Raw genomic sequence first — 26,710 nt, 5'->3', positions numbered from 1 at the left:
GTATTAATCAAGTTTATAACTTGATTATATTCCTTCGGAAGACATATCTATCAGTCTTTACATGTCCATAAAATTTTGGAGAAATTAAATATGGATAAATAAAATCAAAGATACATATGGTCACAATATCCCTAACATAGATACAAATTCATTCATACATTGTAGTAGTGATGAAGTGATACTGGACCTCTTGTTCCATATCTCAATACAAACTACATCACGAATGCGAATGTTTTGTTGTGAACTTATTTTAAGTGCAAACCCCAACTAAAAAAGTTGGTGTAAGTAATATCCTCTGATATATTTAAGGCACAAATGTTCTTGATTAATTGAACACATTCAAGATCATGTGGTTAAGATTCAACAGAATCACCCACCATTATCTATCAGATAATACCACTTGTATTGCTTAAATGCATCAGGGTTAAATTAATATCTTTCAAACTAGGGAGATAAACACTTTGCAAATATATCATGTGAAAATCTAACAGGTTTATTCACAGTGTTTTACAGATTCCCACGCTCATGAATTTAAGTTCATGGATTGGTGTAAGACAACTTTTAGATTTGCAAAGTTCAGGGAGAGTAAAACTCCCAAATTATAACCCAGTGATGATCATTAGATCATATATATTGTACTCTTTTTCCCTTAATGAGTTTTTCCTAATGGTTTCTCATAAAAGGTTTTTAATGAGACGATATAAATATAAGTGTCTAGATATGTCACATTGCTTTCTCCTTATTTTTTCCCTTTTGGGTTTTAAAGGAGTTTTCGGTGGCACACCATATTGCACTTTTTGCAATATTTACATGTCGTACCTCCTATTTTCCCCACTGGGGTTTTTAAAGGAAGTATATAAGGCATATTTATTGTTCTCCAAACTCATTCGTGAGGTTTTTCCCTTTTCTAAGGTTTTCTCATATGAGTTCTCAAGGAAACAACAACCAGTATATGTTGTATTATTTTCTCCTTAATTTTCCCGATAGGTTTAAAGGAGTTTTAACAACATATCAAATACAACTCTCCTCATATTTTTCCCACGGGGTTTTTGGGGGAGAGATTCTAAAGATGACAGCTTTCAAGATGATAAAATTTACAAAAGAGCAATGTTGTTTACAAGGGCATCCTCATGGATATACAAAAATACTTTGAAGACTATGCGAGAAGATCCTGAAGATTATACAAGAGTTTTTCAAGAAACGGCGTTGTCCAAGGGGGAGTGTTAGGAATAGAATATAGCTTAGATCATAAGCTAATTAGGCTGTTAGTAAGATTAGCTTAAAGGACAGCACTACCCGGCGGCGCCGCACAAATGCATTTCCGTGCGGCGGATTCTCCCAACCCCACCACGTGAAATGGCAGCCAAAAGTCAATTTCTGTTTAAGCGCGTCGTGTGCGGCTTGAGCTGGGAGAGTGAGCGCGCATGCATGGCAGCTAGCACATGCACCACTTGTCCCGCTGGTCCAACCGATAAGTCATGCTTTCATGTGTTTGCTGTGGCTAGAGTGTCACTTTGTGCACCACCTTTTTGCTTGTAATTAGTTTTGCATGGGCGAGCAGTTTTCACAAAATCTTTTGTACCACAAAAATCTAGCTTTTAGTTTGAGACAGCTACCATTTAAATGATAACAGTTTCCAGGTTATTTTGGTAGAGGCTAGCAGATTTTTGAAACAAATGCCACTTTCTCTATAGTTATCAAATTAGTAGCTATCAGATTATTTTGCAATAACTACTAGCTTAATTAGCAATAATACCACGTTATTTTACAACTATATAGTGTTGCCTTCTGACTAGATTACAAAATTCTAGTAGCTACCAGATTATTTTGCAGCAACTACCCGGCTAATTAGCGATAATTATCAGTTTATTTAACAACTACACGATTTTGCCTGTGACTACATGCCTAAATCCCAGTAGCTACCAGATTATATTCAGTAACTATCTGGTTATTTAGCGAGAACTACCAGTTTATTTAACAACTATACGGTTTTACCTGTCACTAGATGCAAAAATTCCAGTAGCTACCACCAGATTATTTTGCAGCAACAATCAGGTTAATTAGCAATAACATCCAGTTTATTTAACAACTACACGGTGTTGCCAAATTCAAAATTTCTAGCTGCCAGATTTGCAATTCATAGTTGCAAAGCAGATTTTGTGCTAAAAATTGTGATGAATCTTCGTCCTCCAAAAAGATGGGAGACACATGCAATTCAGGGGATACTCGAGATAGTTCACATGAAAAATATCCAGTAAAATCTGCACTAATAAAACACCAGGTCGAGATGGACGGAGAGAGGAGAATTCAGGCAAAAATCATGCTGGCCGTCGGACCCATGAACTGGTGAAGGATGCAGAAGTAGGTGTTGACGAAGGTGCATACGTGCTGGTTAATTTCCCAGCGCAGGGGCGGCCGGTGCGCAGGCAGGCGAGCAGCGCCTGCAGCATCCGCATCAGCACGGACTCCTCGGCGTTGGCTTCCGTCTCGTCCTCGAATCAGCAGCTGGTGACGGCGTCGACGACCTCCCATAGCGCGTAGCCCGGCCGGTATCGAGGGAGTGCCCCGTGAGAAGGGCCGCAGCGTGGCATCCGGGAGTAAGGGCGAAGCGACGGCGGCCGAGGAGAAGATGTGGCGGCGCGGTGTCACGAGGCAGGAGATGAGCGGGTGCTCGGCGGCAGCGGCTGAGGCTGCAGCGCATGATGGCGAGCACGACGCCGGCCTCGGTGGAGATGGCGCAGGCGAGGGCAGTGGGGTCGCGGCCATTGGCGACGTGGGGAGGATGCGGCTCCTCGGCGATGGGGTCGAAGCCGCCGGCGTCGAGCAGCCTCGAGGCGGGCAATTTTGTGGGGGATAGATAGATGGCGGCTGCCCGGGCTAGCTAGGAGCGGAAGCCTCCACGTCACGCACATGCGGCGGCGGCGCTGCGCTCGTCGCCGGTGGATTGGCGGAGCACTAGTGGTGATTTGAGACACAGCCGGAGGAGGAAACGAGTGGACGGGAGAGACCGCGAGGGGATAAGGCTGGTCACGTCGTCCTCTGTGCGGCCACCTTAGATAAAAACGCGCAAATCTTAACGCAACCGCCGCACGGTTAGACACGCGTGCGGCGCTTTCGTGTAGATTTTCCCTAGCTTAAATCCTAAGCTAAGTAGACAGTTATTTTGTCCAAACGCCGCGTCCCTCCGAGAGGGCGCGAACCTTGTAAACCGCCTATGATTGGCACCTGTTCTTGGGGTATAAATACCCCCTATTCATCAATGAAAGCAAGTGTTCTTTCTCTGAAATCTTCTACTTGAAACAAGCGGGATCGCTTCGATCCGCTCGCCGGCGACGCGGTACTGCTTCGGCATGCGTACATGTCGACCGGCGGTTGAAATGCGGAGCTAGAGTGCGCGGGATTTCTCGCCGGAGCTAACTGGGGAGGCGGCGGCGCATGGCGGAGCTAGGGTTGCGAGGGGTTAACCCCTCACTCGCACCTTCGCCCGGTATAAGTAGGGGGCGGCGGTGCGGATTTCCTGGGACCCGTATTCCGCCGAAGCGGATCGGCCCGAATACGGGGCCTGCTAAACGGTCCAAACCGCGCCTGCCCCGCCGGAATTTACGGGGTGGGCGGGTTTTAAGGGACGTGTTAGACATGGTCTAACAGTTTGAGTACGATGTTCTTCAGCTGTTCGGCACCCAAATCCGTCTGGGGCCGGATCGGGCTGATGAATCGAACAGGGCCCCAACCGGCCCGGGTCCAGCCCGGTCGCGTCAACTACCGGATGCCACCACCAGCGGCGCCGAGCCGGAGGAAGCGACCGCCCATGGAACAACCCGCGGCGGCAGGAGACGGCGCTCGCCAGAAGAAATCCTCCGCGGCCAAGAAGGCGAAGAAGGGCGGCGCCAGCGCCAGCGCCAGCGGCGGGGCATGGCCGGCGATAAAGCCCAAGAAGGATCTCCAGGTCAATCGCCTCAAGGGCACCCAGCTCCTCACCGTAAGCCAATCCCCCTTCTGATATTGAGTTTTTGGTCCTTTAGCTAGGGATTTTGTCGCCTGTTTTGCATCCAGTAGCTCCATCTGCTACTGCTAGGAGGGGATTACCATCATCTGGGACTGACCCTGCAGTTGAGCATCTAGTCTAGGAGGGAATTAGCCTGTCTATATCAATTAGCCATGCCACTTCTGCAGCAATGATACCTAAGTAGTACATGATCTGATAAGGCTCCTGCCTCCACTAAAAAATAGAGATAAAACTCCTGCAAGGGAGCCGCTTCTTGGAGGAGAGGTTCTTCTGTAGTCTGATGATAATGAACCAAGTGAAAAAGTCTGATATGGTGGTATATGCTGGACTTACCTTTACCCTATTGTGTTACTTACGGACAACTTGCCGCACTTGACATAGGTCCCTGATTTCCTCACATCCGCCGAGGCGAAGGCCTTCATCGACGTCGCTGAAACTATGGGCTTCACGCACCAGGGCAGTCTCGGGCCGCTCAAGGGGGAGGCCTTTAGGGATAATGACCGGATATCTGTCACGGATCCCTTGCTCGCTCAAACCCTCTGGGAAACAGGGATAAACAGGATATTCACGGACATCAATATCGCTGGCAAAGTGGCAACCAGCTTGAATCCAAATATCAGACTTTACAGGTATAGGCTGCTAAAACTTGAACAGAGATTCGATGTGTTATATCACGTTGTTGCGCAGGTGCAGTTACTGTTGTTGTTGCTTGTAGGTACGTTGAAGGTCAGCGCTTTGGTAGGCATATCGATGAGAGTGTCAGCCTTGGGGATGGTTCCAGGACACAGTACACGTTGCTAATATACCTTTCTGGCAAGGGAAGCGGGAAAGATTCGCAGGCTCTTGTTGGAGGGGAGACTGTCTTCTATGATCACCGGGGAGGAATTGTTGCTGAGGTACCTTCTGATTCCAAAATCCATCTGTTTGAGATAAATGTTTTCCACTTTGCTCTGTCAACCATTTTTCCTGTTCTGGGAAACCAGTGCTTGTAGTAATGATATACAGTAGGACTTTCTCAGCTTGTGGTTAAGATTGAAACTATGGTCCCCACCTATAAACTCTGATTAGCTCTAGCTATAGGGGTCAGAACCGAGGAATTATGTCTGGGAGAAGAGAATGTCAGATGCACATATTCATTTCAGGGTCTTGTAAACTCCTAGAAGATTATCAAAATCGGGAAGCTCTTGTACATGGTTTAGAGTCATGAGATATGCTGATGCTGAATTAACACAATGAAATGATCCTTTTTGTGCTTACAGTAATTATAAACATTAGCAGTGTCCTGCCAAGCTGGTATTAATCTCGGGTTGCCTGTATGTAGGTTGCCCCAGTGCAAGGAATGGCTCTACTCCACCTACATGGTGCCAGGTGCATGCTGCATGAAGCTCGGGTCGTGAAGAAGAATGTCAAGTATGTGCTTCGTTCAGATGTTGTATTTGCTTAGCTGAAGAAGCAATTCAACCTGGTTTCAGACCACGTTTGTGATATGTCTGAGGATAGAAGTCCCAAAGTGGAACTTGACATTGTGGGAAATGCCCACCTAGCATAAAAAATGTACGCTATCTTTGCACCATTGTGGAAGGGTTTTGTAACTGTTGCAATGTTGGGAATGCTGACTGACGGGAAGTTCCATTCTATTGTCTATCATTGCACCATATGTGCTGTTACGCATGAGCAAAATCTGTATCACATCTCTAGTCTTAAGCATCTACATGCAGCTACCGGTATTGCATGTATCAAGTACTGACACATGTTAGTAGCTCAAGCAGATTGAGTAAAATCAGATTCTCTTTTGTCACCATCTCTAAGAATTCAAGTGCTAACTGCAAAATCAATAGTGAGCTTGCAAATTTTAAGCACCACAGTAACCATAAAAGGAGCAGAGAAGTGAGCCCCGGTGACTATAAAAAAAATGCCATATCGAAAATCGAAGATATGCCATTTCATTAAGGTTTCATATTGTATCAAAAATATGCCATATCGACATGAAACAAGTCAAATATGATGAGAGAAATAGCGTGCATCACAAACAACCGCGAACATTGATTTCTGACCGGTAAGCCTCACAGCTCCGCTAGAGGAAAAAAAAACATGTTGGGACACATTACCTAACACTTGTTAGGTTTCCAAGAAATCATCGTCATGACTCGGTTATTCATAAATTGTAAAATTTTCGTCTAATGATGATAAAAGCTAGGGAATATCAAAAAGTACAGCACTCGCACAGCAGAGTCGGATGCTCATATCAATTCATAAAGGAATAAGCATAGGTCATATCAATTCAGAAAGGAACAAGCATAAGCTGGACTTGCGAATATAACTTGAACTAACCATTCACCGTACTGGTGATTTATCATCGAACAATGAAAATATCCTCACAGATCAAATCACCAGCCCAGATTCACCTTCAATAGCAACCGCCAAGTCTGATCACCGATCTTATTGTGAACACACTCGAACCACTTGTTTCCTTGCAAACTACAGACTTGTCACAGCAGGTGGTTCCTCCAGGCGGCCAATGAAAACATCGGTGAGCGCTGTCTTCGAGGTAAGCATGGCTCGCAGGAGAGCAACAGCCTGCAAGACAACAATATCAATCAAAACAAGCCTGAACTATTAATATTTGTTGTGAGCAAATAAATTTTCCAATCCTCGCTAGATTAGTTACCTCTGGTTTTTGGACGGTAACGTCCATCTCCACCACATTGGCTTTGTCCCTCATGTACCAGTGCTTGGCCACAGACATGGCAGAAGCCTGATGGACGAGCAGATCGTCACTTACGACGTAATTGCGATCTTCGACAAGGTCAGGGTAGCAGCTCTTGCATATCTTTGACCTGTCATACGTGTAGGGTGCCAGACTCATGTACTCTACCGGTGGCAGTTCCACAAGTGATTCTCTCCGAAGAGAGCAACGATCGCTGAACGGGCCAAGGGACGGATTCAGCAACATCTCTATTGATATGGATCTGGGGACCGGCCCACGTCCCATGAATCCAGCTGCATCGAGAGTGGCGGCGCTGGTGTACAGATTGCTGAAGCTGCGGCCAAGATGACAAGCGGCAGCTCCGGCGATCTGTTTAGCCGTGTTCTTGATCACACAGCCCAATGGGTAAGTCAAGAAACCAATAAGTAGATCCACGAACTCACGCTTGCATTCAGCATACATGACCTTCTTCACCTTCCTGTCGTAGAAGAGCTTGATCGTGCATTCCGGTAAAGAACCAGAACCAGATTTTGTACAGGATCGTTGCAGAACTTTCTGACGGGTTCTTAGAATTGCAGAGACATGACCATCAGTACCGTTGGGTAGAAAGACGTCAGTGAATATGGTATCTGACGAAAGAGAAGCCTTAAGAATGGATACAACCTGAAACTCATGATAAATTCAAATTAGTACTGTAGATAACAAGCTTTGTCTTTTTTATATAGGTAAAGCAAACCACCCGGTAAAGCAAGTGACTCCTCTAATAGCTATATTCATGTAGTACTAATCATTCAAATCGTCTAACCTCCGGCCAGCCGACGCACACTTCTACCTCCTCAAAACCATAGAAAATGTTATGAGACAGCGACTGCATTGTGCTTGTGGATGCCGGACTGATCGTCCAGTCATCGCTGATCACAAACCTTTCCTTACATCTCACAAACATCCCAGACCCAGAGATCGATTTGTTGTAGACATGCACGAGCCTAGCCATGATTAGCCAACACCTGCAAGATCTGCCGTGTACATGTAGGCTCGGCTGCTTCTTGATAAACGCATCGTAGTATCGGCAGACCCCGTCCCTGACGATAGTAGAAAAAAGATTTAATTGATTAAAGCAAGAATACAGGGTGAAGAAAATGAGCGAACTAGATCATGTATAGACAGTATAGTGGCATACCAAAGCTCATGGGTGGGCAGAGGCGTGAGAAGCATATCATGGCAGGCCTCAACCTTGAGTAGCTTACAGCTCCTGAGTCGGTCGACGCTGTCGGTGAGGTTGGAGAGACAGCCTGAGCCTGGCGATGATGTAGCGCAGAACTGGAGGGCGGAGAGCGGGAGCGTGAGGAAGCTGAGGAGGACGTCGACGAAGTCGGAGCCGGCGTCCGCGAACAGCACGCGGTTGCGCGACCTGTCCACGGCGAGGGTGATCTTCATAGAATCCATAGATGCAGTGAACGACCTGGTGCTGGGTCAGATGAAAGTACAGGAGACGATCGAGTGCCCGCTACTAGTAAGGCCGGTGCCAGCGCAGGCTGGAGGGGAGGCGGTAGCGGCGGCGATGGGGCGGGAGAGGGGCGGTAGGCGGGCGGGAGTGGAGCGGCGGGCGCCGGCTGGCTCGCCCGGCGGTAGCGCCCGCTACCGCCCGGGTGTCGCCCGCGTAGGCGGCGAGATGGAGGCGGGAGCGGGGCGGGAGGCGGGGCGGCGCGTTGGCGGGCCGGGGCGGGAGGCAGGCGGGCGGTAGGCGGGCGGGAGGCGGGCTGGAGGCGGGCGGGAGGCGGGCTGGAGGCGGGCGGGAGCGGGCGGGAGCAGGGCGGGAGTGGGGCGGGAGCGAGTAACGGCTAGCTGACGTGGCGCGACCTGATTGGTCCACGTCAGCTAGCCGTTGCTGGTTCAAAATTTCAGCTCCACCCCTATAAATACCCCCATTTGTTTCACTCACACTCCACACCCATCTCATCTCCATTCATCACCTTCCGTCTCTCAACTTCTCCACCATGTCCGGTTGGACTCCACCAGATTGCACCACGTTCACGGATCTGATGCTAGACGGGTCACCAATAGACCTCGAAGGTGTCTCTCCGACACATCGTCGCACCAATGTAGCTTCTTCGCCGATTCCCCGAGTTTTATGGTCCTCCGGCGCACCACAGACAAAAGAGTGACAGGGCCGTTCAGAAAGCTCCACTGGTGGAATGCTGTAAAAAATGAAGCGAAGTGGAAAGGACAACATGGTCCTGGTAGTGGAACCGACTCCAGTTCCAAGAGAATCCGTCTAGGACCTTCTGGTGAGTTCAGCTCTAGCGACGCGACAGGCGACACGGAGGAAGAGCGTCCAATGGGCCGCGATAGGGCCAAAGCCGCGGTACGTAAGGGCGAGGAGGAAGGGGAAGGAAACCTCATCAAGCAGTGAGGTAGGAAGTAAATCCTTCGCGATGAGTAACATGATGAAGAGTTTAGTGAAGGCTAAGCTATTCAAGCAATGGAACAAAGTGAAAGACCGATCAACCGTCGACATGAACGAAGCAGAAAAGCGCAAACATGCGAAGGCCATGAAGATGCTGGAAAAAGAGCTTGGTCTGGAAGATGATGACGACGAGGAGGAGGAGCAGGAACAAGAGGAAGAAGAGTAGAATTTTTATTTATTATGTAATTTTTAATATTTATTATGCAATTTATTAACTATTATGTAATCGGAAATATTTTAAGTTGAATAAAATATTTTCTTGCATTATTTTGAATGTCTAAACAAAATCGAGTGAAATAACTTAATGTGGAAAAGAAATGGTGATGTGGAGGGAGAGAAGTGAGAGTGGGGACTATAGCGCGTGCGTTGGCGCAGTGTGGTGAGTGGGGTGAGAGTGGGGTGAGAGTGGCCCAAAAGCTGACGTGGCGGGGCGGGAGTGGGGCGTTGGGTTGGCACCAGCCTTAATGGAGTGTGTAAGTAACGGAAGCAATCGTGCATCGGGAATGTGAATTGTGAAGACGCCTCGGGAAATTGGAGAAGTAAATGGTGGTCGCAGAATCCGAAGAGGGCCAAGGTCCCCCGACGGCTCAATTGCTTTCAAATCGGCCGTTGAGTAACCAAAAAAAAGAAGCACAAGTGGATATGGAAAAACGGAGACTCTTTTTAATCCTAGAATCGGAGATTTCTGAAGGCCACAGGCCACAATTAGGCAATTTCAGGGTTTCTGTGATAGAGATGAGCGCTATCTATTCAATTTATAAGATTAGCGTATATTTGGTAATATATATCATCTTGAGAACTCTAATCTTATAACTTGAAATACTTTTTCAACATATTCAAAAATTAATTGTTTTCAAAATAATGTTCTGGACATGTAAAAAAGGGGGGAATGCTATATTTAAAAAATCACGTAGAAAATGAAAAAAATATTCACAGGTTCAAACGATAGTCACGGCTCGGAAAGAAATGTGCATGTGATAAAAAAATACAAGTTCAAAGGAATGTTCGTGGGTTTATAAGGGAGTGTGGATTTTGTACACGCAGGAATGGGTGAGGAAGTAATATGTACCGTACAAAATATGATGTTGCTTTGAGATCCGGAGAAAAGAAGAAGAGGAATTTAGTTGTGTGCACTTCTTCAGTCCTGTCTTTTCCCGGCCTTTGCTCCACCCGACACGAAGATTCCTTTCCGGACCAGACAAAGGGAGCGACTGCTGTGGTCACTGCTGCCCATCTCCCCTCAAAATTTCTCACTCCAAAGTCCTCTGTCCGTGCCGTCGGCGGAATTTTTGGCAAGAAGGACCACCTGCCCCAATGAAATGGCAAAAAGGACCACTTGTGAGTGAAAATGGCAAAAGTGCAACGGCGTTACGCTCGCCAGCCGACACGTGGCAGGTGCCGCCGCCGGCTGTGGCGGCAGGCCCTGCCGCCGTCAGCTATGGCGGCACGTCCGCTGCCGTCCGTCGCCGTCAACCGCACCGTGAGCTGGTGGGCCCTGCCGCCACCGCATGCGGCGGCATGCTGGCGTGGCAGGGTGCCGCCACCGGCCACGGCGGCAGGATTCCTGCTGGCCGACAAACGCAGCAGGCGTGCTACACTGATACCCATGCGCACTCATTCCCACGTTACACTTTTTGATGATTGCTTCGCTTTTTTGCTGATTGCAGTAATTTCCCGCCTAATTCTCCCGCTCGATCTGTCCAGTTCTCTATAAAAACAGTGCTCGATGTTATTTGGTACACAAGTCACAAGTCGTTATACCTTAGCCAGCATGAGTATGCCTTGCTCGGACCAGGATATTTTAGGCCGATGAAGGGAAGAATGCAAGCTTGCCACCGGGGGTTACAGCAGAGAGGTGTTGGTGCGGCCGCCTTGCGAAGGTGAAGGAGGTGGTGGATTTTTCTGATAAGTTCGGCATGAAATATTTCATGTGCGCTTATTACGATCATGATCCACCCGCACGAACAAGTTCATCGTCCTCGAGGCCTGCGGTATGTTCTAAAAGCATGATTAAAAATCCTCGAGGTATGCGGTAGGTTTCATTAATTTTCGTTTATTAACCGTATTATTTTTGTTGCAGTCTCCCCGCCCCTTTGCAACTGGTTTCACTAGATAGACCAGGAGCAGCCGGATTGGGCGCGCCTTGAGGTGGAGGAAAAACAACGGCGTGCATGGGCAAGGTTTCATGAGGAGGAGGGTTTCGAAAAGGCTATTGCTAATGATAAAGCAGAAAGAGAGAGACAAATACAAAAATTAAGGGCAGAGCAAGCTCGAAATCGCGAGGTAAATCAGAAGCGGATGGATGATGAGGTTGCACGTAGGTATGCAGAGGAAGAGGTGCGCAGGGAGGCCCGTGAAGCGGAAAGGAAGAGATTAAGAGAAAGGGCTGCTGAGGCGCAGGCAGCAGAAGAACGCGGCGACAAGACTGAAAAATGGCCACGGTGGACGCAGGGCAAATAGAGTGATATGTTGTAGTAACTACGTATTTTAATTTCTGTTTTACTTTCGCGTTGTATCTTAAATTCCGTTGCAGTGATTAGCCGTATTTTAATTTAAGAAGGAAAAAAAGTGAAGCTTATATTGTTACTCGTAGCGTTTATTTTAAGTTGTGGTGTTGGCAGTGCCGATGTATCTTCATTTTGGTAGTAACTTAATTTTTTGTTGAATTTTTTTGCATGTTGATGTATCTTATTTTTAAGTACCTATTGAATTATTATGCGAAATTATAGAAATATGTCTCATACCTAGGTCATACATAGATAGAAATAATAATAATATGTAACAGTTCTCAACATATCAAGCTTGTCGACAACGGCGTGGTGGTCTCTGCTTAGCACCAGAAGGCGACAAACGACGTGGTGGACGATGTTGGCGCAAACCTCGGCCGTACTCTTCATCCTCATCATCGGTGCTGGCATCATTGTTCTGTGGTGGAGTTTGTAGTATCTGCTGAGATTGTGTCGCTGGAGGAATTAAACTTTCTTGTCCGCTCATAATGTCAGCAGCAAAGAATTGATAAAATATCCCTTGATTGTCCAGGTTGATTATAAGATCCGGCATAATATTCTTGCTGCATATGCTCACGATCCTGTGGTGGGGCCATATTATGGCCAAAACCAGCTATCATGTTGGGTCAAACAGGATCAAAAGATTGCTGCGCGCGTAAAAATATGAGTTGTCAGTAATAGGCAGCAATATTTTTTATGGGAGAAATTATATATTAAATTTGAAGGAACCTGTGGAGGAGGTATATTGTAGCCGACTCCAGCTTCCATCTCTGACCAGTTAGGTTCGACATGTTGTTGCGTACGAAAAGGTTCGTAAATAATAGCCGTATTTTTATGTTGTGTAAGTGAATATTTGTAAAATATGAAGATACGCGAGTGGTGTTCTCGATATTTGAAGTCTCCCCTTGGGTGTATGAAAATCTTTCCCCGAATGGATTAGTAGAGAAAATATTCTCCTCCTATTTGTAGTGCATAGAAGATGATATATTTGTCAATCTTGTACAAGAACATACGACCATTCATAATTTTAGATGTATCATAATTTTAGATGTATCTGATAATACCTGTGTGCCACCATGTGGTGGAGAAATGTGAGCTGATTGTGAGCGATCAAGTAGAGATGAGTCGACGCGTGCATATGATGGATTCCGCGTATGAGGTTGGCTTGTACGCGCCATGCTGCTCGTACGCACCATATTGCTCGTACGCGCCATACTGGTCGTCCGCGCCATACTGGGTCTGGACGACGGTGCCTCCGGCATGTCGTAAGCTCGTGTAACAACATCATCATCTCGAGCGCAACCAAATCTTTTAATCCCGCTCATGGCCGTATCAAATATACGCATAATCAGGGATTTTCCTTCAGGGTCATTCGTGTTTCGCAGCCGCAAAGCATCAGATGCAGACCGGACGATCTCCCTATATTCGCGTATCTGAAAATAATAACAAAAAGTTGTGAATATTTATTTTAATTGCAATAAACTAATATTTGTAAACAAATGTAAGTACCGAGGTTTCGCGATGGTATGCTGCTGTCCGTTCAGGCCTAAGAACCCAAGAACCAGATGCTCGACCTGTGTGTAATCTGTCGTCCTCTCAGGTGGAGGGCTGGTGAGCAAAGTCCTTGTGCTACTGCGATACCACTGATTCTAGTGGTCATATGTGGCATCATTATATGGTCTACGAATGTAAGAAATAATTGTCGTTAGCACATCTATGAAAATAATCGAAGCAATTTAATACTCAACGTACCTATATTCGTGCACAATATCGGATGCCGCATTATTAATCCAAAGCTCTATCCACTGTCTATTACGACTGCTCCAGTCGGCACAATTCAAGCATTTATTATCTTGTCTGAAATGAAATAAAATAGTTAATAACAAATATGTGAGTAAAAAAAATGCAATACATTTTATATCTGAATTAGCGCACTTACGTATGAACTACATCATCAAGTCGCCTCGGTACTGGTGGTGGAACTTGTTGATAGAGACCAAATTGTCGCATAACACGCTCTGGGTTATATGTCTCAACCATCCACAGAAATAGGAGGTTGCAACGTGTCAACCACAAGTTGGAGCCTGTATACATATCAGGTGTAGGTGGCTGAGCACCCCATACGGCGACATTATCCGTCCATGGGTTCCATCTGATCATGTGATCCTCTAGCCCCTCAAACTCCTGGTGGTATTCCGGGTAACAACCGTGTACCAGATTTGTTGACCACCTTTTTTTAGCATGTACCCAACGAGCTCCAAATGTCAGAGGGGCATGTATAGCCTGGCCAAAATCGTATGGGTGTATTATGTTGGAAAGGTGGGGACGTCCAACAGGAAGGTATTCCCATGACCATAGCTGAAGAAACTCATAGCTGACGGCAAGTATGTGGCCCCTAGATTTTTCTGTGTGGCGTGACATAACCCCCTGTATGTATGAGCAAGCATGGCTGAACCAAAGCTGTATACGGGCCCGGGAAGTAAGGGGTCTTCTACTATCTCTTGGGAAATTTTAATTAAACTAGGAAGAACAACGTCACCATGTGACGAAGGGAACATTATACCTAAGAGATACAACACATATGCAAATAGATGCCTTGACAATGTGACATTATCCGTATGGGCAGGTAAGTTAGCAAAATGGGTGACTAGCCAGCTCAAAGGCACACCCCTAGGACGCTGTCCACTTGCGGGTGTTAGCAGGAAATGGAACACCAAACCGTGCTTCAACCTGGTTCGGCCAATTACTAGAATATGCTTGGGGTACCACTGGATTACCAATGATAGGAAGAGCAGTAATCATGAACACATCTTTTAGGGTAGGTGTCAATTCCCCACAACGTAACTGAAAAGTGTGGGTCTCAGGTCTTCATCGATCAACAAGGGCTGACATAAGAGACGGGTCCAACATAAAATTCTCTGTGCTTGATGTAAGCTTCGAATATGAAAGAAGTCCGTGAGCACGTAAGTGATCCATATAACGATCATGAACATTCAACCTATGTTTGATGCCGCGTAACATGAACGTGTGAGGGGGGTCGAAGTGGCCGTTCGGGTCCAACCATTGGTGACAATGGTGATCGGCATCAAACGACGCCTCTAAAAGGTCTGGTAATTGCGACGTCATCACCTGTACACACATAATAAGTATAAATATGTTAGCAAGTATTACAACAAATCATAAGCACAAATAATTAGAAATTTATTACAACAAGCTGATAAGTACAAATAATTATAAATATGTTACAACAAATCATGAGTACAAATTATTATAAATTTATTACAACACATTAACAAATTACATCAAGCCGGGTTGTTGTTGCTACGGTAAGGGCATTCCCTTCGCGCATGACCGGGACATCTGCAAACGCGACAACGGCGCGGTTCTCCCGTCTGACTATGGTCCATGTCATTTCTATGGCGGCGAGATTGGCGTCGACCCTTCGCGGTCCTCTTCAACGTCGGGTCCGAAACCCATATGGTGGATTTATCCGGCCATACATCCCTATAGTGCTGCCCAATGGCCCATGTCCAGAACTCACCGTTCCATGTGTGCAGTAGGTTGTATGTGTTGAAGTACGGAGATATGTAGGTCTCCACGCTGATGTTCTGTGCTGAAGCAGCCTTGAGGACATGACTACAGGGGTATCCCAAAAGTTTTGGCTTGTTACAACTGCACTCACATGAGCTAGGTCCGAGGGTGACAGCATGCTTTCTTGAGCCTCTGTGGTGACCTCTCACAAACTTGGCGCGTACATGTATTTCCCACTTATTCCTAAGTGCATCAATTTGACGGAAACCATGGCTTTGTGCTTTTTTGGCTTTCTCGTCGAGATGTCGCTGCATCTTTTCAGACCATGGCTTGTTCAGTGCGTCCCGAGCGTTGGCAACCTGGACTCTGTCTGCAAAGTACGAAAGTCTGGTTCCAAGTTTCATTAATCAACGCCATGACAGGGAGGGCGCGCACACCTTTCAGCACGCCATTGTACACCTCAGACATGTTGGTGGTAATTATGCCGTACCGAGCCCCAGAGTCGTAAGCAAGCGCCCACTTGCTAAAATCGGGGAAACTCTCGGCAATCCACGTAGACAAATTCATTGTCCTGGTATGACCCCTCCGATCTGTTCTCTGTGGCAATGCAGCTTTCTCAATTTCTGCATTAATTCCACTCCAAATTGCATTCATCTTCTCTGTTGTCTTCTGCATGCACATTCTCTTGAACAGCTTGAACCAATCCTTCTTCTTGAATTTTGAGTAAAAATTGGCTGCCAAATGCCGCATGCACCACCTTGTTTCTAGATCGGGCCACCCCCATTCAGGATCTTGTGCCACCTTCAAAAATTCTAGCACGCTCAATAGCCCCGTGTTGCGATCAGAGATAATGCAAACATCAGGGCGATTTCCGACAACTGATATCTTCAAGCAGAACAGGAACCAGAACCAACTATCTTTATTCTCGCTCTCCACCAATGCATATGCAATACGAAGGAGTTGATTGTTTGCATCTGCTGCGATCGCCAACAAGAGTGTGCCCTTGTACTTCCCAGTGAGGAAGGTACCATCTATTGATATCACCGGACGACATTGTTGGAATGCCTGTATAGCCTGGGGGAATGCCCAGAATAAACGGTCAAGTATTTCTTCATTTGGCTCCCTGGGGTGTTGACGTTCTCTTTTGAATACTTGAGTCCCGGGGTTACTTGACGATATCTGATGGAGCATTCTGGGGGCTAGGTCATACGCTTGCTCATATGTGTCGTACAGCCTCTGGAAGATCTCCTCCTTCGCACGCCTTGCCTTTCCGGAACTGATATGGAAGCCAATCTGATCTTCTGCGGTCTCTTGCAACGTCTTCACATGACATTGATGTCTTTTTCCACCAACACTTGCATGATATGTGACACATATTTTGCGGTGACGTTCCGGTGGTTATCCAGAGCCCCAACCTGCTCGCAGGTATGTGGTTCTATTTTTGAGATATGCTAGGGCTGACATACCCCAGAGCTCTTTCGAGCGACCACTCTCCCCCTACACCCCTCATTCAATTTAACACATATCACTTTTAGCTGACTTCGATCAGACTGCTTCACTCTGTGCTGCCGAGATATGCCCAATGCATACCTCTTTATTGCCTGATCAGCGGAGTCCTTGTCAGGGAAACTTTGACCAACTAGCAGACTGTCCTCTCCTAGGCCTGGAACAGAGCGAAATTCATTGCTTATGGTCATGGTCTGTAAGAAGTCAGGGTCCATTGGACCTGGAACCGCCCTCTGGGAAAGACCAGCGCATTCTTCGTCCGACGAGGATTCGGACGAAGATGAACAAGCGTCATCATCCAACCCCTCAGGCAATCCCTCCACGTGTTCGCTGATGTCGACGAACGCGGACCAATATCCTAGGCCAGCATTATGGTGGCTAGGCATCTGCTCCGATGGGCCGATGCTAGGAGCAGCGGTGATGGCAAGCTTCTCCGACGGGCCGGTATTAGGGCCTGCGGTGATGGACAAATGCTCCTCTGCAGCGCTCTTACTGCTTCTGACATCATCACTAGCTGAAATAAACTTCACATACACCATCGGCCGTCCGTACATAGCAGCACCAGGTGTGCTTGCAAACCTCATGTACGTACGCCAATTTGTATCATTTTTTACCTCCCGCAAACCCCAACGGGGAGGTCCTGTCCTATCATTCCCTTCTACGCAGATAAGAGAGTCTCAACTGTCATCCTCATGCCACGCATCCCCTGATCAAATGGGACTCGAATGCATTTTCTTACATCCGCAAATGCTGTATTAACCATATCTAGCACTGCAACTTCCATCGAGTCACAGTTCGAGAAATCCACCCCTCCAAATTCATCACGTACGACTTCCCCATAGAACATTACCAAATTTTCCATCGTACCTACCGCACAACCAGATTTTTAAAATAATATTAGCAACATCATACCTTAAATCATATTCATGTTTTAATAATTTCGTTACATCAAATATTTTAACATGCCATTATAACTTTTTCAAAATAACTACTCATTTATTGTTAAAAAGGATTATTTTACCAATAAGAATTCGTCAAAGAATAAATTACGCCTCACGATATTTCCAACTAATATCATCCAGCTAACGCGTACTCACTTCTTCAATAAATTAGTTCATTTCCTCATATGTTCTAATTTCACTCATACATACAATAATACTACATTACAACAGCTATATGCTTCAATCCGCCTAAATTCATCCATTTGTTCATATGTTAAAACTTCACTCATACATACAATAATACTACACTAGACTACGCAAATTTAATGTTACATGTCTAATTACTAAAGTAAGATACACTGCAGTAAACAACAAATGGTAACAAAATTTGTGCATGTACGATATCTCACATAACTCACCTTGATGTATTAGTCGTTCTACTGCTTCATGCACTTAATCACGGACTTAATCACTAGCTATGCTAATTATCTGTTTGTTCGTACGAGAGAAGCGAGAGAAGGAGTAGCTGCGCGTGAGTGAGAACATTGCCCTGTGAGGAGTGAGCAGCTGCTGCTTTTATAGCATGCGGAGTCAGACTGCTGAAGCACTTTCGGTAGTCTATTTTCTGTATCAGTCGTTTCATGTCTGCACCAAATGCATGCGAATCGGGCGAGTTACACCCATACAGCATCGAAATCAGCTGCAATCCCTCCATTCACGCGCCACAGCCAAAAGCAGAGGAATCCAGCAGCACGCACTTTCACGCGCCCTAACTTCCAGGCGAGTCTGTCGGCCAGCAGGAATCCTGCCGCCGTGGCTGGTGGCGGCACCCTGCCACGCCAGCATGCCGCCGCATGCGGTGGCGGCAGGGCCCACCAGCTCACGGTGCGGTCGACGGCGACGGACGGCAGCGGACGTGCCGCCATAGCTGACGGCGGCAGGGCCTGCCGCCATAGCCGGCGGTGGCACCTGCCACGCTGGCGAACGTGCCGCCGTTGCACTTTTGCCATTTTCACTCACAAGTGGTCGTTTTTGCCATTTCATTGGGACAGGTGGTCCTTTTTGCCAAAAATTCCCGTCGGCGCGCCTTCTCCGTCTCCCGTCCTCTCCGCTTCGCGGCCCCTTAATCCGGCCAAGGCGGCTGGTCCGCCGACGTGGCTGCTCCGTCTCCCGTCCTCTCCGCCGGGGCGGCTGCTCCGTCTCCCGTCCTCTCCGCCGGACAGCGTGCGCGGAGGTTGGCGACGAGGAGGCGCTGACGTGCAGCCACTGCAGGACAATCTCGAGGGCAAGTGCGGCGCGTACGAGGGCGGGTGCGAGTCCATGGCGGCACTGGTGGCGTTCGAGCGCGGCTTGCGTCGGCAAGGAGTCGCGCACAGTGTGGTACACCGAGGACTTCCGCGCCACCGCCTTCAGTCCACCACGCCGGCCCGCCCCATCGGGGGCCGGCGCCGTCCTGGAGCTCGTGCCTGGAGGTGGCCGTCCTGGAGCTTGCACTCTCACACTTTTCCCATACCCCTGCTCGCCCGCTTCGCTGGGTTGTCATCGACGCACTGGTTCAGCGGAAAGGTGCGAGACTGCGAGGGCGATGCGGCGACGAGCATGCAGCTGCCGGGTAACAACTACATTGGCTATGACAGCCTAGGGCACAACATGGTGTTGTGCTCGTACCGCGGCGCGTCCTGCACTCCTGCTGCGGCCCAAAGACGTAGACGCGGAAGCGCGGCGATGCGGAAGTGGAGCAGCTCCTCGTCGCAGGTGACAAACACCATCAGCTCCAGTTCGTGGACACCATTGCTGCCGAAACTGCTGCTGACGCTTCTTGAGGATGCGGTCGCCGAAGTTGCAGAGCATCTTGAAGTGGATGCTTCCGTCACCACCACTGCCTCCAGTGCTGTTGACGCTTCTCGAGGAAAGGTGCACGTCGTTGTCGGACTCTACGGCCGCCACCGGCATCATGTGTCCCATCTCGATCTGGCACGATCCAGCTGCTTACGTATATACTCGCCGCTAAGGAGACAGCAGCACAGGGCGACGGCGCCGTGGCGGCAGCCGGCAGCTCGCCACATTGTAATGTTGATTCTTGGACTAACGATTTGATCGAGGGCAATGGTGAACTGATGTTTTCTCTTCTACTAGAGCTCGTCCATTCGCTTGCTCTTATTAGTTGTTTGTGAGAGGCCATTGTTTTTGCTAGTGCACACCAGCGGATAGCAGCTAGCAAGCACAACTCAAGTGAGCAGCGCGTGGACGCCGGACGTCACGCGGCTATCTTCAGCGTCTCCGCGTCCACGTTGTTCGCCAGCGCTAGCGAGAGCGAGCTCGTCCGGGGCATGGCGTCGTCAATCGTCACCGGCGCGCTCGTGCAGGTTGACGACCTGGCCTCTCCCAGTGACCACGCCGAAGACCACGGCTGGAGTCGGTGACCCGATGCTCGTCATTCGGGGACAGGGAGTCCAATGCACGACAGAGAGCTGCTCTCGATCTGGTCGCGGCGGAGCCGGACTGCCAGGGCACCTACCGTCGACGCCATAGCAGAGGAAGCGCATGTCGACGGGGCTCAGGCAGCGGGGCGAGCGGCCGGCGAGCTTGTGCGAGAGTGCCCGGCGGCGGACGGGTAGAGAGCATGAGCAGAGGGGCCGGCAGCAGCGAGCTTGAGGCATGGCCGCCGACCACCACCACAAGGAGCTCATCGCTGCCCCACCACCACCAGCTGCTCCGCTCCCTTCGTATAGAAAATGTTTCTCATGTCGCTCTTTTCTCCAAATCTTAAAGCACCACTAGCATATAAACGGTACAGATAGCACTCACACCCATCCTTGCGTGTACATATGTTCCGGTTTATAAATAAAATGTTCATAGTTTTAAAATAAATTCATGGATTAAAAAAATATTCGCAAGTACAAAAAATGTGTTGCTTGTTCGAAAATATATTTCACAGGTTCACAAATGTATTTATGTATGTGACAGAGATTTGGTGCACATGGGCACCAATGATCTTGTTTTAAAAATAAAAAATCATATTTTGCGTTTCAAAAAATTACGAAAATAAATCCGCACATAGTCAATGATGTATCCCACAAACGTGCAAAAAATTAATTTCAAATACTTTATATTCTGAGCTACACAAAAATAACAAAAGTGTAGATCTCAGTAGTTATTTTTAAATCTCCAAAACATATCAGATTTTGTCACTTTTATCTAGCTCAAAAAAAAATCTGATTGAGATTTTGCATGATTGTGGGATGTATGAATTGCAATCTTCATAATTATGTTCACGATTTTTGGTAATATTTTTTGATTTTTTAACAAATAGCGAGAGCACAGGAGCTCCGAAGCCAAAAGCACTTTTCGTTATGCATTAGCCCCAAAAAAAGTAGATGGTCAAGAGAGGGAAGAAAGTACCTGGCTCAATTTGGGTGTAGACTGAACAAAGAATCACTTGATAGTAACCAAAAGATTATTGTTAGGACATCTCCAACGGGTCGATGCATTTCGAACGTCTAATTTGTCCAGCGCATCCGTTTTCGTTGGCCCGCGGACGCCGAAATGGTCGCTAGGCTTGAATTGTCCGTTTGCGTCGGGGCAACCCCAGTGGCCCGACGCATTTCGTCCGGCAAGGCCGGCATGTGAAGAGGAAGAGGAAGAGATTTCTATTCCTCTAGAATACCGCTTGAGTGTGATATCATAGATTTCTATGGTAGACGCGATTGAGATATTCACATTTATAGGTAGAATCGATATTTCGAAATTAGTGCAACATGTTCAAACAAATTAAACATACAAACTGCGAAAAAATAAGTTCAAACTAATTTTTAAACTAGCTAGTTCTTCTTTGAAGGCTCTGCCTCATTATCCTCACGGAGGCGCTTCCTGCTCGTCACCTCCTGGAAAGTCATTCATGCATATTTTCGAGGAAGTATTATTTCCGGTTTTTATATTAGGAGTGTTTCTGTCACACCCAAGGTGTCACAAGTCTTAGGTGAATTGACCGCAAGAATTAAAATAAAAAGCGATGAGTGTGAATAATAAAAGTTTGGAGTATTGATATTTCAATAAAGTAAAGTGCATAAAAGTAAACAGCTAATATGTAGTAAACGAGTTTCTGCGGATGGGAAAATAGGCGCGGGCGACTCGGTTCATGGTGATAGTGAATGTGACAACTCAGTTCATGGTGATAGTGAATGTGACAGGTATGTGATATATGCATATGATTCTTCATATTTATAACTGAGAAGGCAAGCAACATGTAAGAGAGAAAGACTCCTCTTGATAGATTTCATCTTCCTCCAATAATCCTTCACATTCACAAAAAAAGAAGCAGAGAAGTGAGCCGGTGACTGTCAACACATTCCACAAGACAGACATAGTAACTGTTGTTTAGAGCATCTCCACTCGTCTCCCCGACGAGGCCCCCAGGACCGCGTTTTGTCATCCGGACGGTGAAATTCGGCCCAGTCGCGCCCCCGGTTTCTCGATTTCGTCCGGATTTGGGCCTAAATTCATCCGGCGATCCCACGCCATCCCCGGCCCCCCGGGGAGCGCTCGGGGAGTCCGGACGAAACGAAAGCGCGGGAAACACCGAGGAAACTTGCCACGCGTCTGGTGGCCCCAACTTGTCGGTGAGAGACACCGATCGTCGTCCTCATCGCATCGTCTTCCGCGCGCTGTAAAAGCCTGCCGCCGGTCAGCATTCGCCGGCCGCGTAGCTTCCACGCGGCGAGTTAATGTCGTCGCCTCGGTTTCACGCGCGCCTACCACTATTTATCGCCGAACTACCGCGTCTGCCCCGCATTCACCTCACTCGCCTACACCCAAATCTTCCCCGAACTCGAACGAACCAGCAATGGCGAACGACGGTGCGGCCAACAACGGCTTCGGCCGCCGCTCTCTCCACCAATGGGAGGGACGGCTCCTCCACGCGGCGGGCTACCCGGCGCCGCCGCACCGTCCTCCGTGCGGAACGCCGCGCCCAGGGAGGTGATCAAGCTCGAGGAGAGCAGCGACGACGACATCTACCGGCCGTCGCCGCCACGAGCCGGCGACGCTTGCCAGGGTACGAGTCGCTGGTACGAGGCGCCGCCGCCCCAGGACGACGCCGGCTCGAGCGACGACGATGACGACGGCGACTACACGTCCTTCTACTGCCATTTCGGCATGTAGGAGGACGCTTAGTTTAATGTAGGAGGACGCTTAGTTTAAGTTTTAGTTTGCCAATCGCCGAATTCAAATATATGTACGAATTCGGTCTAATTATGTACGAACTCGCCTCTATATGTTAAATATCATTAAATTTCGCTTACGTTTGAACGAAGTCGCAAATTTTGTCTGAATTCGCCTTATCATCTTGGGATCGCGGCTGGGAAGCTGGCCCTCCCCACGCCATTTTTACGTCCAATCCGGACGAAATTAACCCCGGATTTCGGCGTGGGGAGGCCAAACGAGTGGGGATGCTCTTACCACACACCAACTTTAAGTGCCGAAACATGAATGGCAATCAAGCGCGCAGCTGCAGTGCACAACAATCCAAATCTGTAACATTTTGTGTCTTGCATAAAATGTTTGAACCTGGTAGTCATAGCTCACTACAGAAGTTCAAAATGGCAGACTACTGGAATCTGTTACCCATAGACAACACTAAAGTTCAAGGTGGCAGACTTAATGAGAAGATAACCGCTATTTCCCCCTGGGGCAACAGCGCACAACATTTACATTTCTCTCACTGATGTCTAGAGGAACCATGATCATAGAAGTTTCCCCTGGTTTTCTTCTCAAACAAAGCAGGACCAAAGTGAAAAATCTGCAGAATAAAATGCTCTCAGGTAACTCAATGCAACAGTCATAACTTCTAAGTAAACCAGTTAACATTTATTCATAGCAGAAGCATTTACGATTGCGGAAACAATCTAATGCTCACCTGGATATCTCGTATACTAGTAGCATCATCTTCATGTGCAAAGTTAACCATGCATCCAGATAGTATGTCCAGGCATTGCCGATCACACGTACTGCACAAAAATGACAAGGACAAATTTAGACAACAGAAGTAATGATTCAGATTTCACATATGCCAGAAACGTTCTTTGCTAAGCACTTTGGGAAACTGTACAGCAAACCAATTGTTTAAAATTAAATAGTGTTACAGGAGCACAAGATGTAGAGCAAATGCAGATCCAGTTACATTTACACCACAGATTATAGTTTACCTTTTTACATCAGGAGGAATTGACCAGTTTTGGATGTCCTGTTTTCTTGTCGATCTCCACTCTTAGGCCTATATCTGCAATCTCTGGAGTTAAGATTGGTTGTTGCATCTGAAGTTCAGAGACCTCCTTCTGGTTTTCCTCATTTCCTTCAAGCAAGTTCTTCACAGCTAGCAGACCCCACTCCCTCAAGTATGCATTTCCTTCATCAATGACGCACTGCTGCAATAGTAACATAATCCCATCTAGCTGCCTAACCTCATCCTGCACCTGTTTCCTTCCATGCAAGCAATTGGCAATGATAGCGACTATATCTCTCCTGTAACCATTGTATGGGCAGACCTTTGCACTTGCAAGGGCTGGTTGTTGATCTCCTTGTTCCTTTGCAATCGCTTTTCTGATTGTACTTGGGAGCTCAAGATCACGTAGGTACTTTAGAAGTTGTTTTACAAGACCAGTTTGCAACAGTGAGTCAACAGGAGCTTCACTCTGTGATGAAGCGGGTTCCCAGGCACATATGTCCTTCAAGAGCAGCAACGAATATCCAAGGACATCGATTTCAGGGCAACCAGTTGGAAGAGAAGAGCTACCCCGGCAAGTAAAATCCACAGCCTCAGCAGCATACTTCTGTACATTCAGGACGTGAAGTGCAAAACTGTTCGAGACAATAACTTCTTCAGGTCGTTCGGTCAAACATTTTGACAACGTACCCAGAAGAAATGCATGCTTAGCAGTAAACCCGTTTCCAGATTCACCACCATCAGTTGAACCTAAGGCTGTAAACAAGGTTTCAAACATCTCCTCTTCAACACAGATTTTGACGAGAAGCCACTCCAACCATTCTTCCTTATGCCCCACTGCAATTGGTAATTAAGGTTAGGACCATACACAAGCAAACCATGGAAGGAATGGGAGAAGCACACATCCTAATTATAATAAGTAAACAAATAAGGTAACCATAACATCTGTATGTCAATGTTTAAGTAAAATTGTCTTCCAATGGTCATATATGGTTCTCTGGTCTGTATTTCACAGGCAAGTTTAGACTATGCACTTCATGACATGAACCATGCAGCAATCTGAGGAAACACATTGTGACAGTTCGAACTATAAAGCAACTGACAAATACTTTAGCAACATATCAAACCTATGATACCACATTGTTTGTTACCAAGAAGCAGGAACAGGTTGTGCAATCGTGGTAACATGCTTTAAAAAGTTGAAACCAACCAAACAGGTGCTATGAACTAAAGTTGTATTCCCTGAATAATCACAATCAACCGGTAAATGCACTACCACCCCTGAATATTACTTGTTCCTTAGCAATGAAACGTAAGCATTCAACATCTGACATATACAGTTCGATAAAACGCATGTTCATAGTTGCTGACTTATTTGACACTTGGCCAAATACTTCCATCGCTGAAATAATCTACAATGTGCGCATCCTACTTGTACTGAACCAATCCACAGCATGGCAACCGTAACACAGATTCATAAAAATAAGCAACCCATACTTGCATATTTAAAATAGCAGATGCAGCTAAGAAACAAATTGCAAATCAAGGCATCTAGCAGCAGACATGCGTGAATGTGCAAAATCAGAATCCGATAATGGCGAGACTCACCTCGCGAGGCGGTAGTGACGAGTTGGACGAGTATCGGCAGCCCCACGTCCTGATGGCAGAGCTCCTGGAGCCTCCCACGGCCGGCCTCGCCGGAGCAGCAGGTGTCGAGCACCATGCAGAGCGGGTCCACGACCCCCGCGTCCGGGACCCCGGCGAGCTCCCGCAGCGGCCCCGGGAAGAGCGCGTCCCAGACGGCCTCGCGGTTCCGGTCCCCGCCGAGCGCGGCGTTGCCGAGCGCCTGGAGCGCGGCGCGCGCGACGTCGGGGGCGAGGGAGGGGAGGGCGAGCACGGAGGAGGCGACCGCGGCGGGGCCCGAGAGGAGCACGAAGGTGCGCTGGTTGTTGGAGTCGCCCGCGAGGAGGTTGCGGACGAGGCGGAGGCGCAGGAGGAGCAGCGGCACCGGGGAGGCCGGGAGGAGGCAGAGGGTGTCGCTGAGCGCGTCGGAGAGCGCCGCCCGGCCCTCCCGGGTCCTGGCGGCCTCCAGGAGCGCGGTTAGGGTCTCCTCGTCCTCGATCTCCTCGGCTCGCCACATGGTGGTGGAGGAAGCCGCGGCGGCGGTGGGGATCGGGGTGGAGGAGGAAGAGGCGGCGGCGCTGGAGCGGAGCGGAGGAGTTTGCGAGGGTGGAGGCAGCAGAGGGCGGTGTGGTTCGGGTGAAGATGGTCTGGTCCAGACGGTTGGCTTTTTTACATACAAGTCGGTTTGTTGAGGCGCTGAAGCACTGAACGCTTCGGATTTGACGAGGGAGCTTCTACCTTCTAGTGACTGTAAAACATTTTTGAGCAACAATCTTCAGATCATATAGATGTTGATATCTTTTGAACACTAGTTCGAGCAACAAACTTCTAGAGCATCTAGAAATGTGTGAAATATCATCAAATTATATAGATGTTGATGGAGGTTTATCAATTCTTCAATACGACGACGATACAATTTTATTTATGGAACACGACATCGAAAAGACTCGAAATTTAAAGCTAATTTTGGCAGCTTCTAAGCATTTATCGGATCTTAAAATAAACTTTCATAAAAGCAAATTGTTCTGCTTTGGCGAGGCTCAGGACTTAGTTGCCGAATATTCGGAACTGTTGGGCTGTGGGCAAGACTAGTTTCCCATCAACTATCTAGGAATCCCGATTCATTATCAGAGATTGACTATAACTAAATGGAAACTAGTTGAGGAAAGACTTGAGAAGAGACTTAGTAGTTGAAAAGGTAA

General features: G+C 47.6%; 3 protein-coding genes and 1 long non-coding RNA gene across 4 annotated transcripts; 1 reads left to right on the top strand and 3 right to left on the bottom strand.

Annotated features, from left to right (window-relative positions):
• The first annotated feature begins 3,793 nt into the window (after positions 1–3,793).
• On the top strand, positions 3,794–5,450 carry LOC124694949. The gene is made up of 4 exons (XM_047227870.1): positions 3,794–3,979; positions 4,388–4,635; positions 4,722–4,902; positions 5,328–5,450. The coding sequence occupies exons 1-4, from the start codon at positions 3,809–3,811 to the stop codon at positions 5,448–5,450; spliced, it is 723 nt and encodes a 240-aa protein (XP_047083826.1). The 5' UTR covers positions 3,794–3,808.
• A 1,034-nt stretch (positions 5,451–6,484) lies between these two features.
• Positions 6,485–8,159, bottom strand: LOC124694465. Its single transcript, XM_047227450.1, has 4 exons — positions 7,863–8,159; positions 7,519–7,752; positions 6,675–7,376; positions 6,485–6,583 (listed from the first exon to the last, which is right to left on the bottom strand). Exons 1-4 carry the CDS (start codon positions 8,157–8,159, stop codon positions 6,485–6,487), a joined length of 1,332 nt encoding a protein of 443 aa, XP_047083406.1.
• Positions 8,160–23,190: 15,031 nt separating this feature from the next.
• Positions 23,191–23,672, bottom strand: LOC124701253. The gene is made up of 2 exons (XR_007001963.1): positions 23,580–23,672; positions 23,191–23,462 (listed from the first exon to the last, which is right to left on the bottom strand). It is a non-coding gene; the product is annotated as an uncharacterized LOC124701253 (long non-coding RNA).
• Positions 23,673–23,874: 202 nt separating this feature from the next.
• On the bottom strand, positions 23,875–26,025 carry LOC124701251 (ataxin-10). Its single transcript, XM_047233299.1, has 2 exons — positions 25,494–26,025; positions 23,875–24,722 (listed from the first exon to the last, which is right to left on the bottom strand). The coding sequence occupies exons 1-2, from the start codon at positions 26,023–26,025 to the stop codon at positions 23,878–23,880; spliced, it is 1,377 nt and encodes a 458-aa protein (XP_047089255.1). The 3' UTR covers positions 23,875–23,877.
• Positions 26,026–26,710: the final 685 nt, after the last annotated feature.

This window comes from Lolium rigidum, chromosome 3 (genome assembly GCF_022539505.1).
Source record: "Lolium rigidum isolate FL_2022 chromosome 3, APGP_CSIRO_Lrig_0.1, whole genome shotgun sequence".
NCBI lineage: Eukaryota > Viridiplantae > Streptophyta > Magnoliopsida > Poales > Poaceae > Lolium > Lolium rigidum.
Note: the sequence above shows the minus strand (reverse complement) of the source record. Positions and strands in the feature narration are given on the sequence as shown.

What these genes read in the sequence shown, in the direction of transcription:
- LOC124694949 (XM_047227870.1), top strand. Translation starts at nt 3,809, where the DNA reads ATGGAACAACCCGCGGCGGCAGGAGACGGCGCTCGCCAGAAGAAATCC. An exon ending in AGGGCACCCAGCTCCTCACC is followed by an intron (nt 3,980 to 4,387) that starts GTAAGCCAATCC and finishes CACTTGACATAG; the next exon opens with GTCCCTGATTTCCTCACATC. An exon ending in GGGGAGGAATTGTTGCTGAG is followed by an intron (nt 4,903 to 5,327) that starts GTACCTTCTGAT and finishes GCCTGTATGTAG; the next exon opens with GTTGCCCCAGTGCAAGGAAT.
- LOC124694465 (XM_047227450.1), bottom strand. Translation starts at nt 8,159, where the DNA reads ATGGATTCTATGAAGATCACCCTCGCCGTGGACAGGTCGCGCAACCGC. An exon ending in TACTGTCTATACATGATCTA is followed by an intron (nt 7,753 to 7,862) that starts GTTCGCTCATTT and finishes ATCAAGAAGCAG; the next exon opens with CCGAGCCTACATGTACACGG. An exon ending in TGTGCGTCGGCTGGCCGGAG is followed by an intron (nt 7,377 to 7,518) that starts GTTAGACGATTT and finishes CATGAGTTTCAG; the next exon opens with GTTGTATCCATTCTTAAGGC.
- LOC124701251 (XM_047233299.1), bottom strand. Translation starts at nt 26,025, where the DNA reads ATGTGGCGAGCCGAGGAGATCGAGGACGAGGAGACCCTAACCGCGCTC. An exon ending in CGTCACTACCGCCTCGCGAG is followed by an intron (nt 24,723 to 25,493) that starts GTGAGTCTCGCC and finishes TACCAATTGCAG; the next exon opens with TGGGGCATAAGGAAGAATGG.